At 33.9% G+C, this 17,473-nt stretch overlaps 1 protein-coding gene across 4 annotated transcripts in view; it reads left to right on the top strand.

The window, feature by feature from the left end:
• Window positions 1–17,473, top strand: part of Arhgap15 (Rho GTPase activating protein 15) — a 621,152-nt gene that overhangs the window by 91,645 nt on the left and 512,034 nt on the right. For all 4 annotated transcript variants that reach the window (XM_015479148.2, XM_048812226.1, XM_048812228.1 and 1 more), the window contains exon 5: window positions 2,277–2,364. In XM_015479148.2, coding sequence (XP_015334634.1) covers window positions 2,277–2,364 — 88 coding nt within the window. The remainder of the gene's footprint in view (window positions 1–2,276; window positions 2,365–17,473) is intronic.

A 17,473-nucleotide genomic window follows, 5' to 3' on the forward strand; every position in this document is an offset into this window, starting at 1 on the left:
TAGTTTCTCTCTGCCAGAAGATGAAAAATATAGTGAGGAATGTAACAGGCAGGTTAAATATGGATCCATCATGTCTGAGGTGTTCCGTACCCAGGGCTACATATGGTACAAAGAAGGATGGTGGTGAAAGACTCAGGGCCTAGACCAGCATTTCTGCGGATCTTTCTCTCTTCCTTGTTCTGGATCATCTAATATCATAACCTGCATAAAGAGGAAACGGCTGTTTAATTCACCATATTGTCACTGGTACCTTGATGGAGAAATGGGCGCTAAGACAGAGGGAAAATATCTAAGCAGTTTCTCTTTTTCTTTTTTTAACTTTATATCATCTAATTGAAAACTTGACTCTTTATTTGAAGACAAGTGGGTACAAGAACATAACATTTGTATTTATACATTGGAAAATTCACATTGTGTTTCTTGTGTGCCTGTTTATCCTATTCCTTTTAAACACAATCGTGTATCATTAAGAAAGCTTCAGGCGTGTTAGAGTAACCTAATTCTTTTTGTAAATATTAACCTTACTGAATCAAAGCATCCCTTTCAATCAGGCTCCTAGATTGTAAAAGGCAATAAATAAATAATTGCACAACTATCTTGAAGTTATTTTTCATATATTTTTGTGTGGTTTCTATTGACTTGAATAAAGAATTTCTGTAGCTTTTTGTTTTGTAAACCAAATTAAATTAGTTTGAATGTTAAACCAAAGCAAACTGCAATAATATGATATATTGGGTAAATCATTTATATATGAATATAAACTCTTGTTTTTTTTCCATCAAAAAACACGACTTTTGATGACACTAACACCTACTTATTCTAACTATAGCAGTAATGCATGTCCAATGGAGGAAATTTGGTAAAGACTAAGAAATACAAGGGAAAATCAAAAGCCATGATTTTACTACTTGGTTTACTATGGTTATACTCGTGAATTGTTTTGCAGACCAGTACAATTTTTAACTCAACAGATGTAAGTTTTGTACTTACATCCAAGGCTCTGTACTACACAATAAAGATACCTCTGTTAAGGACAAAAAGACTTCTGCCATTTGTGGTCTCACATTTTAGTGGGGGATATCAGAGTGAAATTTAAAAAAATATATTAAAAAATTTCCTATAAGCCATATGCAAGAAAGTCATGAAAGGCACACTTAGGAAACACTTGGACTTGTGATGAATGTAATTATTAATTAGAAGTGGCTTGGATGGGTGAAGATATTCTAAGTAAATAGCACAGCATGGTGTTATGAAATATGTATATTATGATCTGAATTAAAATCTTCCCACACCAGTCCTTCTATAGCTCAGGGTTCATTATTCTTGAAATAAATTTGTTATGTGCAATTTACTTAAGCAGTTTCTTAACTTTTTATGTTTTGTGCAGAATTAACAAATGATGGTGTACTTCATCCTTATGCACAAAGCTTTAGCAACTTGTGAGAATATATCTCTAGAATACATTTAAATTCATAGGAATGGACATGTTTAGTCAAAAGACAGAAGTTTTTAAAGATTTATTAATGCTCCATGTATGTATGCTATGTCAAAATACACTCTACTCTCATGTATTTTTACCAAGAACAAATAAGGAATGAAAAAAAAATAACGCAACATAAACATATATCACATGTACTTTTGGGGTACATGAACATCTTAATAATTTTTTAAGAAAATCATATTTTAAAATTGCACTCCAGAAAGATGCACCAATTTACACTATTGTATTGGTATAATACAATACCAGAGAATCCATCTTCTATACCCTCATTAATCCTCAGCAATATGATAGGCATAGAGGAAAAAAACATGTCAGCAATTTTAGTTACATTTCTTTGATTTCCAGTGGGATTTAACAATATAAAACTATTTTGAATAAGCAATGACATGAGCTGATTAGTTTTTCAGACTCTGTAATATACTAAACCATTGTAAAGAAGAAACAATGGAGGAAAGGTTTCTGATCTCTAGTTTTACTTTGCTACTTTTAGTTTAACACTTTTTGTGGGAAGTGGGGTGTTTGAACACACAAAAAATTGGGTGCTTAGTAGTTGAAAAGATTTTATGGAGAGAGAAACATATATATAAATGTCATACTTTTCTAAAATAATAAAATGTTTTTATTGTTATCTGAGTTTCATACCAATTATTGCTTTTAATAGAGAAGAGTATTTTAGGAAAACAAGTTCAAAACATAGTCTCAAATGTTGCTCCTATTCTATTGTGTATGTATTTTTTTCTACTGATGATATTTTTTTCCTGTTTCTTTTTCTAAGGAAAAACTGGTCATCTTCCTGGATAGTTCTTTCTAGTCGAAAACTTGAATTTTACAAAGAATCCAAGCAACAGGCTCTGTCCAATGCAGTGAGTATTTCTCTGTTTTTACTATTATTATCTTTTCAGAAATACTGTTGAATTAAAATTTTGGTTTCATCAGAAATCACCCTAAGGCTTCTAAGCTACAAACATCTGAAAACAGATAGAGGAAATGACTCAATAAACTTTTAATCAGATGAAGGGAAAATAGAACTTAGTGTCTGTTTTATTAAGTGGTGCATTTGGAGAATAATCACAAAATGAGATGAATGGTGAGCAGCTCCCTAGTAATGTGAAGGTAACGCTTTAAATTAAGGTGCCACTTATAAATGCTTTATTCTTATTTATGAAATAATCACTAAATGTAGCTACTTGCTCAAATAATGTATTATAAAGTATGTTATAAAATGCATTAGTAATAAATGCTTAACGGATGAGACCATGGGAAGCTGTTTTAAAGAATATTATAAGATGTAAATCGTATTAAACCATGTATGTGCATCTTTAATACATGAATTTAAGTTGTTATCTAGTATGCTATAAAGTGCTCCACACATTAATAAATAATAATAAACTCTTTATAAATGACACCTTAATATAGGGTGTTACCAATGAGAAAACACTCTAAGTTAACAAAGTGATTTTTTATCTTATTCTAACTCTGACATTCACTATATCCAGCTAACCTTTTGGAATATTTCTATGACTCCATCTAATGGAGCTAATACAATTTCTGTATTCTGTAGTTATTACAAAGTGAAATTTGTAGGGTTTCTTCATTGTACCTGGATGAGGGCTTCTTTCATGCCTATTGAAATTTGACAGTGATTGTAAGTAAGAGCAATTTGGAGAGAGTTACTGGGGCAATTCAAGCCCCAAACCTTGCTTCACAAACATAAGAACTGCTTGCCAAAAGATGTAGGAGACAGTGGTCAGGCAATGTACCTGACAGCCTCCTGATTAGTAAGGACTCCAGGCAGGAACCAACCTGCCATTGCCTGACCATTGTCTCCTACATCTTTTGGCAAGCAGGTACATTGCCTGACCACTCCTGATTAGTAATTAGTCCTTACTAATCAGGAGGCTGTCAGGTACATTGGTACCATCACTGTATGGACCACATTGCCTGGCAAGAGTGGATCAAAATGAACTAATTTATCTTTGGCAGGTAAAAAAACAAAGAAAAGTTCTTTGCTGTACAGCCACTAGTCATGTTTGCTATGTAATCCTCTTTAAATAGAAAATCATTTGCTAAGAGATGTTTTTTTAAAGGAGATTTTAGTGAGAACAAAAGGTAACATTTGGCTTGCTCCTGATAATTGCAATAGCCTTTATCCCCAAAGTGGCTTGCTGATTTTGGTGTCTTGGTGTGGTCCAATTTGTAAACTAATTATGAATAAATTAAAAATATGTCTCAGTCCTTTGTATTTTTAAACTGCCTCAGAAATTTGTTTTAGGTTCTGTTTTGTTTTCATTTTTTGGCTACAGTAAGTTTGAGATAATCTTTTTAAGAAAATAAAATACCCCTAAGGGCCAGGCACAAAACAACCTCATCTACTTGCAGGGCCTTTGTCTTCCCTTTGAATGTGTTCTAAGGGGATGTTAGGAAGGGAGGAGAGTGGCTGGCCTTGCTGGGTTTGGCTGCTGAGAAGATGATCTTCATCCTGCTGAGTGAGAAGAATTCCATTGGAGCAGAGTTTATGTGAATGTGCTGGGATAATGGAGAGAGATTAGACTCCATTTTAAAGCATTTGGTTTACTTTTATTTTATTATTTTAATCTCCTCGTACCAGGAGATATAATTCTCAGCTGTTTAATTATATACAGGTGAAAGAAAACTGCTTTTAGATTGTAGGCAAACCTTGCAAGTTAGCTCACTAATTGTATGCCTCCAGTTCAACCTTCAGAATTGTTACAAACTGACAATAGCTCTGAGTTGTAGAAGAAATTCGTAAGCATTTTTTTGGCAGTCCCTATTTATTACTTCTGGCCCCATTTTCAATGCTCTTATGGTTTCTCCCAGGCACTCATTGTCTTCAAAGTGAATTCAGTGCAGGAACTAACTGTTTTGTGGTAATGGGGAAGAGAATTACAGATTCGTGTTTGTACTGCATGAATTGTCTTGCTAGTCAACTTCTTGGATTCATTTCTAACCAAGTATTAAAGGCCTAGTGGGATAGCCCACATTTACCAATTGGAGCCTCAAAGAAACAATACGATGATTGCCAGGCCTTGATTAAAGATGTCGTGGTTTTATTTTAAAAGATTTATGGTCAAGTTTCTGAATTTCCTTTGCTCCCCCTTTGACATGTCCTGGTGTTCATTGTGCTTCTGGTTAAAAAAATCCATTCCTCCAAGGGGTCAGTAGAAGCTGTCTGAGTGATGTAGAATGTGGTTTAAAAGCATAAATAGTATTTTAATCTTTATAGAATGATCTGTTAATGCAGCAGCAAGACAAAGAAGCAAAGTAGTTAACAGCAAGCTTTGAAGTTGGACAAGAGGGGATATAATTCTATTTTTACTACTTTGTAGTTGACAAAGTTGAGTTTCCAACCCTCACCTATAAAAATGGAGATCATGCTATCTGCCAAAATAATTCGTAAGTAATAAAAGTAATATAATAAAACCAAAAATATATAAAACAGTTAAAACAATACATAAACATATAAAACAATTAAAATATATAAAACAATTAAATATTTAATATAAAACAATTAAGACAATATATAAAATAATATATAAAATAAAACAATTATTAATGTTCTACTTGAAAATATACTGTACATAACTTAGAATATGGTATAATTATGATATTATTATGCTGTTAAATTATGATATTATTGTACTTGATTTGATTCAGATATTTATAGAAGAAGGAATTTATTAATTCAAGGAACACCAACATGCATGGCATTCCAACAAAGAAATGTGTGTCGATGGGCAGCATAAAATATTGTGTGCAGACACTAATACTAAAAATGAAGAAACCCATTCATTTGTATAACCAAAAGTAAACTTCTGCATATTTTCTGAGAGCCCCTTTCTTATATCACTGGGTCTCACTCTTACCATTTTCATATTTAACATGTGTGTCACAGAATATTGTGCCTGAACCTACGTTCCATGTTTGACTACCTCTTTTTCTCCCTGCAGTTCTTTCAGTTCATGTCAGTTTTCTTCACTTAGAACTGCTGTTACAGAATAACACAGACTGGGTGGCTTAAGCAGAGATTTACTTTTAACAGTTCTGAATACCAGGAAGTCCAAAGTCAAGGCATGGAGAGATCTGGTGTCTGCTGAGGGTACTCAATGTGAATGCATTTGGCCATCATTCTGCTGTAACCTCATGTGATAGAGAGTACAGAGAGACCAAGCTCTTATTGCTCTTCATGTCTTCATGTAAAGGAAATAGTCCTATCATGAGGGCTGTCCGTCCATTGCCTAATCACCTCCCAATGGCTTCACTCCTGATATCATGATACTGAAGGTTAGGACTCAACACTTGCATTTAGGGGACACAGCATTCAGTTCATAAACAAACTGAAATCACATTTTTATCAAAAGGAACCTTCTCCAAAAATAGATACAGAATTACCTCCCTGATCTGAGGAGATTAGTGATTTGCATACTGTAGGTCCTCAGGAACCTATTAAAGAAAAAGAATGATTGATCTATTTTATTTTTTGATAGAAATTAAAGAGTAACCAACCACCTACTATCATTATCATGTTATAACTGAAAGGGCATTATAAAATATCACAATCCAACATCTAGGAAGGATAAAATTTCAGAAAAGGAGACATATTTTATGGAGAAAGAAAATTGTCTCCCTTGTGCATCTGCATGCACGTCTCTATTTTGTTCAATTTACCTCAAATCAGAACAAGCTTGATCCAGGATGGCTGGTCAGGAGGAGCATTTGAAAACTGCTGGTGTCTCTGGACACAATTTTCTGGGTTATGAAAGAAAGAATGATGTTCATATTCTCATAATTTAAAAGAAATGTACTGTGATTTAAAACTCAAGATAAATTTTAAAAGATGCTACAAAATAATGCAGAAGCCATTTTTAGTTAAAAATAGAACACATCCATGTACACTGCAATAATTCTTAATTAATCACCTGTGTAAGCACAGCTGAGGCCAAGAAATAGACCCCATCAGCCCTCCACAAGCCCCACCTGTCACCTGTCCCTTTGTCATCACAGCCTCTTCCTTGCCCCAAAGTTAGCCACTGGCTTGCATTTCAGTCAGTATCTCATTATAAAAATTATAAAAATTTTTAATTATAATTTTAATTTTCTCACCTATATCAAAACCCCTTAAAAACAGTTTGCTTTGAATTTATGTAAATGAAATCATATTGTATGCTTCTTTCTTTTTTTTTCTTTTCTTGCTTTTATCAATAAGTAGGTCTTTTGTTGCTGTTCTTTATTACGTCATCTTTCCATCATTTTTCTCTACTAGTTTGATTTCTGTTCTTTTAGCAATTATCCTAGGATTACAACATACTTATCAAAGTTATTTATCATATTTATCAAAGACTGGAGCTAGTCCAATCCTTTATACTTTTCTTAATATTACCTTACAATTTTTTAATCCATGTATCCCCATCTCAGTATAGATGCTATTCCTGTTTGATATCATAATTTTTTAACACCAAGAGACATAATTGTTTCTTTCGAAACCAGTATTGGTTTATATTTCCCAATATTGGCAGTGTTCTTTAGTATTTACTTCCTCTTAAATTTGAGACTTGCTTTCTAGAATCACTTTTCCTTCTGTTTGGAATACATTCTGAAAAATTCTTGTATTAAAGATACTGTGGTAAGATCCTGCCTCAGTGTCTGCTTATTCAAAAAAGTCTCTAATTCTTCCTCATTCTGGAAACACATATTCTGTCTAGATATAGAACTTCTAATTCATTTTCTTTTAAGACATCAAAGATATCATTCCATTGTTTTCTGTCATGCATTATTGCAATCAAGAAGTTACCAGTCAGTATAACTGCTGTTCTCCAGTTGCTGCCTATAGTTTTCTCGTTACCTTTTTTTGAGGGGGTACCTGAGATTGAACTCAGGGCACTCAACCACTGAGCCACATCCCAACCCCTGTTTTGTATTTATTTAGAGATAGTGTCTCACTGAGTTGCTTAGCGCCTTGCCATTGCTGAAGCTGGTTTTGAACTTGTGACCCTCCTGCTTCAGCCTCCCAAGACACTGAGATTACAGGTGTGTGCCACTGTACCCAACTCCTGAAGGTATTTTTAAGACTATTCTTTCATTTGTTAAAAGTAGGAGGCATACTTGTTTTATAATCTGTTTCTTGTTATTTAATATCAGAAGTCTGTGTCTGCTGTTTCTTACTTATGTTCCTTTTTTCCTTTGTGTATCCACTTATCATTGTATATGAATCATTGTGATTGGACCTTTATCATAGGAGGTTCTCTGAAGCCTAAGATAAATGTGTCCTACTCTATAAAGTTTTACATTTTTCTCAAGGAGTCTGGGACTGGTTCCAGACTGTTAACTTCAATTTAACAATACAAAATTCTCAGGTTCTATCTACAGAATAGCAGGGCTACAGCTATGCCACCACCTCATAGGGTCAGGATTGTTCTTCACTTTTCCTTTTTTTCATCTCTTTACCACTCATTTACCATTGCTGTCTTTTAAAAATCCCTCTGTGATTGAAAAGAGGAAACACATTTAATATTGGATCTGTGTTATCCTTTCATAAGACCTTGGGCAAGACCATGTTCTGTTATTCTATGAGGTTAATTAACTAAAGCTCAAATGTATAGGATAAATAAATAACCTGAGAATAAGTGTGGTAATGTTGCTTTGATATTCAGCTTCCCTCTCTAGGTTCAAATTCTGACCTCACAAAAATATTTACCCTGGCAGTCCCCACTGTCTTTTTAGACTTGCAATTCTTTTAAGGTAATCTAAAAAAATCTTTTATCCATCGTTTTTCATTATTTTCAGTGTAAGAGTTGATCCAAATAACACTTCTCATTATATTCTACCTCACTTTAATTTAAGTATGCATTTGGTTAATCAAGTTTGTGCTATTTATATAAGCCTTGGTGGGAAAAGACTTCATAAGAATATGTATTGAAATTCTACAATGAACAGCTTGCTCGTTAGGGCTACATATAAGGCATAGAGATATAATCAAGATAGTCTTTGCCTTATAAAAATCTGTGCCAAAAAATAGAATGAGATGAAGTAAGACAAATAGAGTTTTGTTTTTGTTTTTTGTTTCTGTTTTTTTTTTTATTTTTTTTTTATATATTTAAAAGAGGGAGAGCTCACATCTGTGAATGATTTGAATTGGGCCTTGAAGGATGGTTATAATTTCAATATGTGAAGATTTGTGGGCAGGGAATACAGGGGAATGAAAAACAAGAACAATGAATGAGAATAGGCAGAATATGTGTGCTACAAAGAGAAATGAATTTTTGGTTTAATTGGAAGATAGGATAAAAGAAAAGTCTTGAAATGAGCGCCATGGGCTGAGATCTGCTATAGGGGCAAATCTTCAAAAGGTTACATTGGTATTCTCCAGGCATCTTCATCCTAGAATAATCTTCTGTGCTTTTCTTTTAGCAAAACATATACCAAATAGCACTACAACCCAATGTAATGTGTCTTAAAAGAGCCAAGCCTATTAGGGATCCAAAGTAAGAGAGAAAGCTGATTCTTCTAGAATCTTAGCTCAATCTCATTTAATGCTGGATCAAAATCTTTTGCCTTGAAAACACTGACATATCTATTTATTTTTCATCTGGGGCTAGATAAGTCTTAGAGACTAACAGTTGTTAGTTTGATGTTCCCTCTGAGGCCTTGACCCACACTGCTTGCATTTTTCAGATATAGTTACTCATATTACTATCAGTGAAGTTTTTCAGTTGATTCTGTCACTTCAAATGCAGCTTGCTCCTAAAGAACCTTGTTGGGTTTGTGAATTTAGAGTTTTTGACTGGTGTGTGGAGTAAATATCTGACTGTGTGCATGGGACATTATAAATGTGTGTTCCTGGTTAGACCAAACCCATTAATGGATGGCCTCATGAATAAGAAGGTTTTTTATTTGTTTAATTTAGAGAATCCCTCGTATGTTTATTCTATGAACAATTAACAATTACTGCCAGGTATCAAATATAGTTTTTTTAAAACCCAGGGAAATTCACATGAATAATAAATACATAACCCCTGCTCCCAAGGCATTTACAATATGGTAAAAGTGATGTGGACATAAATATTTTATTATAATAAACCATAATCAAAGTCATAAAAATTATAGGGAAACATGTTAGATAGAACCATAGATTTAAGTATAGATAGTCCTTTTTAAGAACTGATTTTGCTAGTAATGCTCAGCCTATATAACTCCATTTGATCATGCTGCAAATATCATTGGGCAGCTTCAACATTTCAGCTACTATTCTAAGTGTTCTGAAAGATTAAAACAAATATAAATCAGACTCAGAACATTTTATGGAAGGTCTAAAAGCAAATAGAAAGTATGCCCATAAATTGAGTAACTACAGAAAAAAAAAAAAGTAGGCATTGGTAGTTTCCCTAAAATGGCACAAAAGGGGCCTGTGTTAGTGTTTGGTAACTCAGAGGAGCCAGCAATTGGTTCTGACTAGAAAGCCTTCTCAGTATATTTGTAGAGGAAGTGATATTTGAACATGTTTTTGATAAATGAGATTTTGCTGCAGATATGGGAACATAAGTAATTTTGTATAGAAATAAGAGAAAACAATGGTAAAATATTAGAAATTAATTCCTTAAGTAGTAGGTTTATTTTATAGAGATTATTGATCTCTTGCCTTCCTCAATGCACTGTGTGCTGGTCATGTCTTGAAAACATTTTAATGGAGGTTCCCTGAGGCCTAGAGTGAATGTGCCCCAGTCCATACTGTTTTGTATTTCTTCTACAAAATGCCTGGGAGCAATGCCAGCAATGCTTCATAACAGGTGAGGAACTAAGTTCTGAAACAGCAAGGAATAGAATTTGGTTACAAAGTCAACACGGAACTGGCTTACAAAAGACCTTGAAGAGGAAGATGAGAAAAGATGATTTTGTTCTGTAGGTGATATGGAGCCATTTGTAATCAATAATAAACAAAAGCATTACCATATTAAGAGAGATTCAGAGTTTTCAACAACATGTTAATTGAAATTTAAAAAAAAAACATAGGACATGTGAAATTATCCTAGAGTCAAAGGATAATTTATTCTATGAACAATTAACAATTACTGCCAGGTATCACATAGTGCAAATATGGATGAGAACAGTAAGGATTGGACTCTTATTGATAGATATAATTGCAAAATGGCTAACTTTGTCATCATTGTGTCTCAGATACATTTAGTAAATAACAGACCATCTTTTCACTGAAAAATATTTCGATATTCTTATATGTCTTTGACCTTTAACAATATGGTCATTTTTACAGAAATTCTAGTGCAAAGTAAACAAGCAGGGCAATTCATCTTAGGAGAACTAAAAATAAACTGTCCTAAGAACCTAGGTGTATTAGCACAATAGTGAGTCCCAGTTGCAAACATAGAAGGGAATTTATTTATACTGCTACAGAAGATTTGTTCAGTGTTACATCCTACTAAAACAAACACACTGTGTAAAGTCTTTCTACATTAAAAAATATTCTCTTGTCTTCACATTCACCAACAATTAGATCAAGTGGAATTCCTGCTCCTTGGTTAGATGGGTGAGATCCCCTGTTTCTAGTCTATTGATTACTTACTGCTCTGAAAACTTAGTATCATTTTTGACATAAATTCAGAAGCACAATAAACATTTCGTTATACTATTTTGAGAAATGGACGATTGTAAAAGATGGAGGTGCAACAATAGACTACCTACCATAGCCTAATAGAAGCAAGTACTATAAACATTTTATATACTCTACTTATTGTTTACCAGACTCTTTTTTGCTACTTGTATATTTCTCATTTTGAATTGTACCAATACTTTTAATTGGACACACAACTGGCAAATTTTAATTTAAAATTGTGTATGTATGTTACTGTGGCATATTGTTTGATGTATTTATACATCATGGGATGAATAAGTCAAACCAATTAACGTGTCCATCATTTCACATATTTTCTATTTTTTTTATGCTTAGAACAAATAAAATGTACTCTCTTAGCAATACTCAAGTATACAAAATTATTATCAAATATAATGCCCATGTTTGCCGGGTTTCTGTTCTGACTAAAAGGCTCAAGGGTCACTTCAGGTAAACTGGGCTAACTGGGCTGTGCAAAATAACCACATAAAAGACACAAATACCTTTTTCTTTGGGGTTGCTGTGACGGCTGACTTTAAGGGTCCTCAGGAAGAGAGAGAGTGAGAGCACGTGCTGACTCCTTTTATTGAGGAGAAGCTATTCAAATGAGGCAAGGTGTCAGGTTTCAGGGGGCTGAGTCGATCTTCATGATGTCCACTGTCAGCAGGTTGACTGACACCTGGGTAGACCACACCCAAGAGCACAGTAAGAGAAGGGGACACACACAAGGCACTTGCATGGTAGATTCTATCCTAAACAGGGCAAAGGATTATATTACAAAGGAAGGGTGAACATAGCTTCACCCAAGGGGCTGTAGCAAGACACACCCATGCATGAGACACTGACCCTTGATCCCAAGAAGGGTGGGGAAAGCTCTGCCACATTTCTGTGACTGAGCGCCTCAGCACCCAGCTGGGGAGTGTGACTCCGTCACGTGCAAGGTTGTCTCCCACACATGTTATACAGTAGATCTCCAGAATTTATTCCTGTTGTCTAGCTGAAACTATGTGCCCTTTGATCAACATCTCCACATACCCTTCTTCACACTCTCAGCTTCTGGTAACCACCATTCTACTCTCTACTTCTATGACTTCTTTCTTAAAGCAGAGAACTTTCCAAAGCATTTTATAAACTTATTAATTTTACCAAACCCTTCATTCAGTCATAACCTTGGAAGCAAAAAAGTAATAATATAAAAGTTCTCATTAAAATAATTTGTTTACTCTTTTTAATACTGTTTACTTTCAGTGTGAATAATGCACACAAGCATTAATTAAATAATGCAATACATCTAATGTTCATTCACTGTAGTATGACTTTAGCAACAAAATGAACTTATTTATGGGAGTGAAATGATGTGATTTAGTAAAAAGATGAAAATAGTTTCAATCAGAAAGCTATTCATGAATTATTGAGTATTCTGAGCAAAATGAATATGAAATAATTTTATCTTTGTAGATGAGTATTGAGCCCTTACACAGACCCTTGTTCAAGATTTTATGAGGAATGGAGGGGTAACAACAGAGCTACCAACCTTAGCCTAACAGAGGCATTTTAAAATCTCTGCCTGGTGTTGTGATTCTCGCAATGTTAGCACTGTGGCAGCATCAGCATGGTTGTCATCAGTGCAGCTTAGCAGCATTGTCATGGGTGCATCATCACAAACCTTCATCATGAAGCCAGTATTGAGAAACAATGCTACCACCCACATTGTGGAAGATGGCAGGTAGAAATGGAAATAAAAGAAGAAAGGAAAAAAGAAATTGAATTTTAGTATATTATTTACATAAACTTTGTGAGGAAAAAAATGAAATCCAGTGATCAATATTATTATAAATGAAGCCGTGTTCTCTGGTTATAATTTTCTCAAGATTTGGCCATTAAGTATAATAAATTCTATATCTTACATAATTTTTATAACCACAAAAATCTATGAAATTGATAGGACTCCTTATAAATGGATAATAGCTTACTGTCCCTCAATAAACCTCACCTTAGGCACTCTCAGGAAACTATTTTAATTATGAAGCTTGACTTTCTGTGGTTTATCATTTTGGTCAATGTAATACATCTGTTTTAGAGCTTGCATTTATCTAAGATAAAATGGACTTTTTCTGTGCAGAGCAATTTTTAAATTTACAGAATATATTCATTTAGTCTTCCTTAAAAATTTGCTACTGAAATGAAATGCATTATGTAGCAGGATACCAAATTAGGTAGATTTAGGAGTGTTCAGGTTAGACACCTAGGCTGGAAATATCAGATTTTTTTGTTACTAAAATCCTTGGTTAGCTCAACTGCAACATGGACCTATAAAGGGTACCTACCACTTAAAATTATATGTTGCAAAGTTGGTGTAATGTTTCTGGAACATAACAAACAGAATAAATATTAATTATATTTGCTATTTTTATTATTGTTATTTCTACTAAATGTAACAATATATTGGTATGAGTAGTTGCAGATGGAGAATGGGAAAAATATGCATGCTCTATAAGTCTTTATCCTAAAAGTATCTGACATGTCTGACATCATTTTTGTTCATGTTCAGTGGTACAGATAAGGAACATGCCAAATTTTGATGCAAAAGGAATTGAGAAAAAAATAAGTGTCTCCAGCTGGTGAGCTATTCACCAGTGACATCTCTGGACACTCAAAGAAGGGAACACAACACACATTTTGGTGGAGAAGTATCCATCTCTGCTACAGGGAGAGTAACATCAGTGTCTTAGATGGCACAAAGAATGAAATAAGAGAAAAAGTGAGCAAGAAATGTTGGAAAGTGGTGCAGGAGATGTGTTACCATGATACATGCCATTCTACAGTGCACCTCAAAGCAATGAAGAGGATCACTGGTAGGTACCCTGCTCAGCTTAGAAAGAAGGTGCAAATAGACTGGAGAAAACTTAAGTAACTGTGGGAATGAGGGAATAAAAGAAGAAAGATTTCATCTGCTGTGTTCTTTCCCATCTCCAATTTCCCTTTGGTTTAATATTATTATGCAACACCTTTACTTGCTTTCATCATATAGACACTGGTCTCCCCTTTGGGTAGCTACCCAGAAAGCCAGATCTAACATCCTGAAAAGTAGCATTTCAACCAAATCTGGAATTTGCGGATGAAGGCAAAAGCTTGCCCTACCCTCTGGCAGTCTGGAATGAGGGCCTAGCATTTCAAGATGGCCAGTGGTCATTCTTATGTCCTAAGCAGGGTTAGTCATCTACAAGTGATAGCTGATGCAGTGTACAACTATCTAAGGACAGACTCTCAAGAAGCACCTGAGATGTTGAAAGTATGCTCAAGCTGTTCACTTTGCAGAATCCAATTAGCTTGTTATGTAATGTACGTTTTTAAAACAGGATGAGCATACAAGCAATGTAGACTAAGTAAAAGCTATTGTGTTTATTCTAGGGAGATTTTAATTCAGAAATAAATGCAGTGCTAATTTCTTAAAAAGTAGAGAATATTTTCTCATAAAAAAACAAACAAAAAACCCAACAGTATACAACATTCTAATACCCCAAATCACTAGCAAAGGTTTACTTTTTCTGAAAATCTGGTTTGATTTGGTCATGTAATATACTGAGAAATTTCACTGTAGAAACAATTTCAGTTATTATTAACATCATTTATATTCATATACATAAAACTCACATCTTATAATCAAAGTATCCTCTCTCTGTTGACAGGGGCCATACTTTAGACATTAATAAGATCAGGTATCCATTCAGCACTCTTTCCTAAATCATTTTGCCCAAATGAGAATTTATAAGTGAGTTTTGTCCTCCTTCATGAACAATTTTCCAGAATCAAAACGAGTTATGAGATAAAACTTAATTCCTTTAAACAGATTTTGTGTTTCATGTTTCAAAATGATAAGGACAATCTGAGTCTATATTCTAGAACAGCAATTAATCCAAAATAAAAAATGATAGCTAATAACCTATTTCATAAATCTGAGCTTTATCTTTTTTAAAAACACATCTTGTAATGAGGGAATGAGAATGACTGGCCTGATGATTTGTTGCTTACAAACATGCTCTGTCTTCACCATGGAAAATATTAGCAATACAGCAGCTGGTCTTTGATATTTTCTTAATATATATTAGACTATGGACCCCCATAACCCCACAAATAAAAATAAAGCTGAACTCAAAAGTTTAAGTCAGAGAAAAAATGTTATATATAGAATATCCTATCAGCTATATTATTGGGAAATGATGAAGATGGATTAAGAGAATAATAAAAAATAGAAGTGGCTAAGACCCAGGATCAGCTTTTAATGACTTCATATTGCTCCAGCAAAAGAGGCTTTTATGTTTTATTGTCCAAAAGTAGTAACTCCTAAATAATTCTGTTTAAATATTTAAAAAATCAGTCATTTCTATTTTAAGTTTATCCCAGAAGAGATATGATATATACATTCTCAGATTCAAATCCATATTTAGTCAAAATTTTAAAAACTTATTTTTATAATGATGTTCAATATGATCCATTGGCATCATGCAATTCATTAGCAGACGTTTTTGTATGTTGTATAGCTGTAGAATCAGAAATATGTTTTCTATTAAAGGATGCTTTAACTTCCGGCTTCTTGAATAAAATCTTGATTTTCTTCCAAAAAAGTTCTACAACTTTTCTGAACTACTTCTTTTCAATGTTTAACACTTAAATGCTAAAAAATGTTTTCCTTTTAATACTCCTCTGTCCCTAAAGTTATTCTTCAGTCTATGCCTACATTAGGTTTGTGAAAATGAAGTAATTATTAGCATCAGTTTTACAGTTCTTTATCTATTAATTTTTGTTTTCTCTTCTTGAATTTGATCTATTTATTTGTTTTAACTTTATCCTAATAACTTTGGTTGTTTTAACATACTTCTAAATTCACCCTAAATTTTTATTATTTAATTTGATTATTCCATAATACTTATTTCTTCTTAAAGTTAGGATAAATGGAAATATTATATTCTTAAGATCCTGTGTATTTCTTTTTTTATAAACTATCATTCTGAGATGAATTATTTATTTTTGTTTATTAATAGGCCATTTGATTTCTATGTGTGAAGAGCAAACTATCCAAGGAGCTAAAGCTTTGGGAGAGAATTGTCATGCGCACAGAAATTGACTAGGATCACAAAACATTTTTTAAGTAAAGTCAAAGACCCAGTGAAGGAGGTGGTCATTCTTTATAAAAGTGCTACCCTGAGAAATCAAAAGTCACTTATCAAAAATGAGGATATATGAGAAAGATTATTAGAAGGACAAATAGTTGAGAGAGGTGTCACTTGATGATGGTTAGTGAAGGCGTGGTTGAACTGACTATGGGACACAGCTTGGACATGGAAGGAAGGGGAGCCAGGAATGATTTGGGAACTGGGAGACTGTACTAAGGTGGAGGCAACCATGAGAACAGGATGAGAGTAAAGAGAACTCATAAAGTGGAATTTCTTAGATATGAAGCATAGTGAAGATCTGTGAATTGCAGCGGAGGTGGAGGAGTGAGGTTGTAAAGAATGCCAGGAAATGGGGCAAGAGTTGTGGAAGGAGTATTCACATGAATGAGCACCTGGAGATGACTGAGAGTGATGCACAGAAATTGGATTGTGATAAACCCACGCCATGTGCCAAGGTCATGAGATTTAGCATATGATACTGAAGAGAACAGTTATAGATTGGCATAACTAGATGGCAAGAACACCATGCAAACTTATATTGCTTTTTAATGGGTTTCCTCTAGCTATTAATCGTATAGAGTCTACAGGTAATTGTGTTAAAGCTAGACCTAGTATGGTATTCTTAGAGGAAGAGTCAATATTTTCCTTAACTCTACAGCCCCTGTGTCCAGCAGAGAAAGTCACTAACACATTGTCACATAATAGGAATGCAGTAAATACTTATTCAATGATTCCCTGAAATTCCACATTCAACCCACGGGAGTCCATTAAACTGTATCATTTTTCCATATCATGAACAAAAGACTGCTTAACACTTTTTTAAACTACAAATCTTAATTGCTATAAAATTGGGAATTTTAAGACATTCAAGCCTTCTTTCCAAAGCACAAAAACTAGTTGCATTTTGATATTTTTTCTTCATTCATGAATTCAGCAGATACTCATTGAACAAGTATGTGCCAGGCACTGTTCCATACATTGGGAAAAACAGCAGAGGAAAAGGCAAACAAGGCCTTAACTCAGGGAGCTTAATTCTAGTGGGGGAAACACAAACAGTCAGTATATAAAAATATATATGCTAATTTTAGTTAGGAGGAAAGAAATTAAAACAAGACATAGGATAGTCGTTCTGGGGCACAGATCTTTTATATAAAAGAC

This window comes from Marmota marmota, unplaced genomic scaffold (genome assembly GCF_001458135.2).
Source record: "Marmota marmota marmota unplaced genomic scaffold, marMar, whole genome shotgun sequence".
In the NCBI taxonomy this organism is placed as follows: Eukaryota; Metazoa; Chordata; class Mammalia; order Rodentia; family Sciuridae; genus Marmota; species Marmota marmota.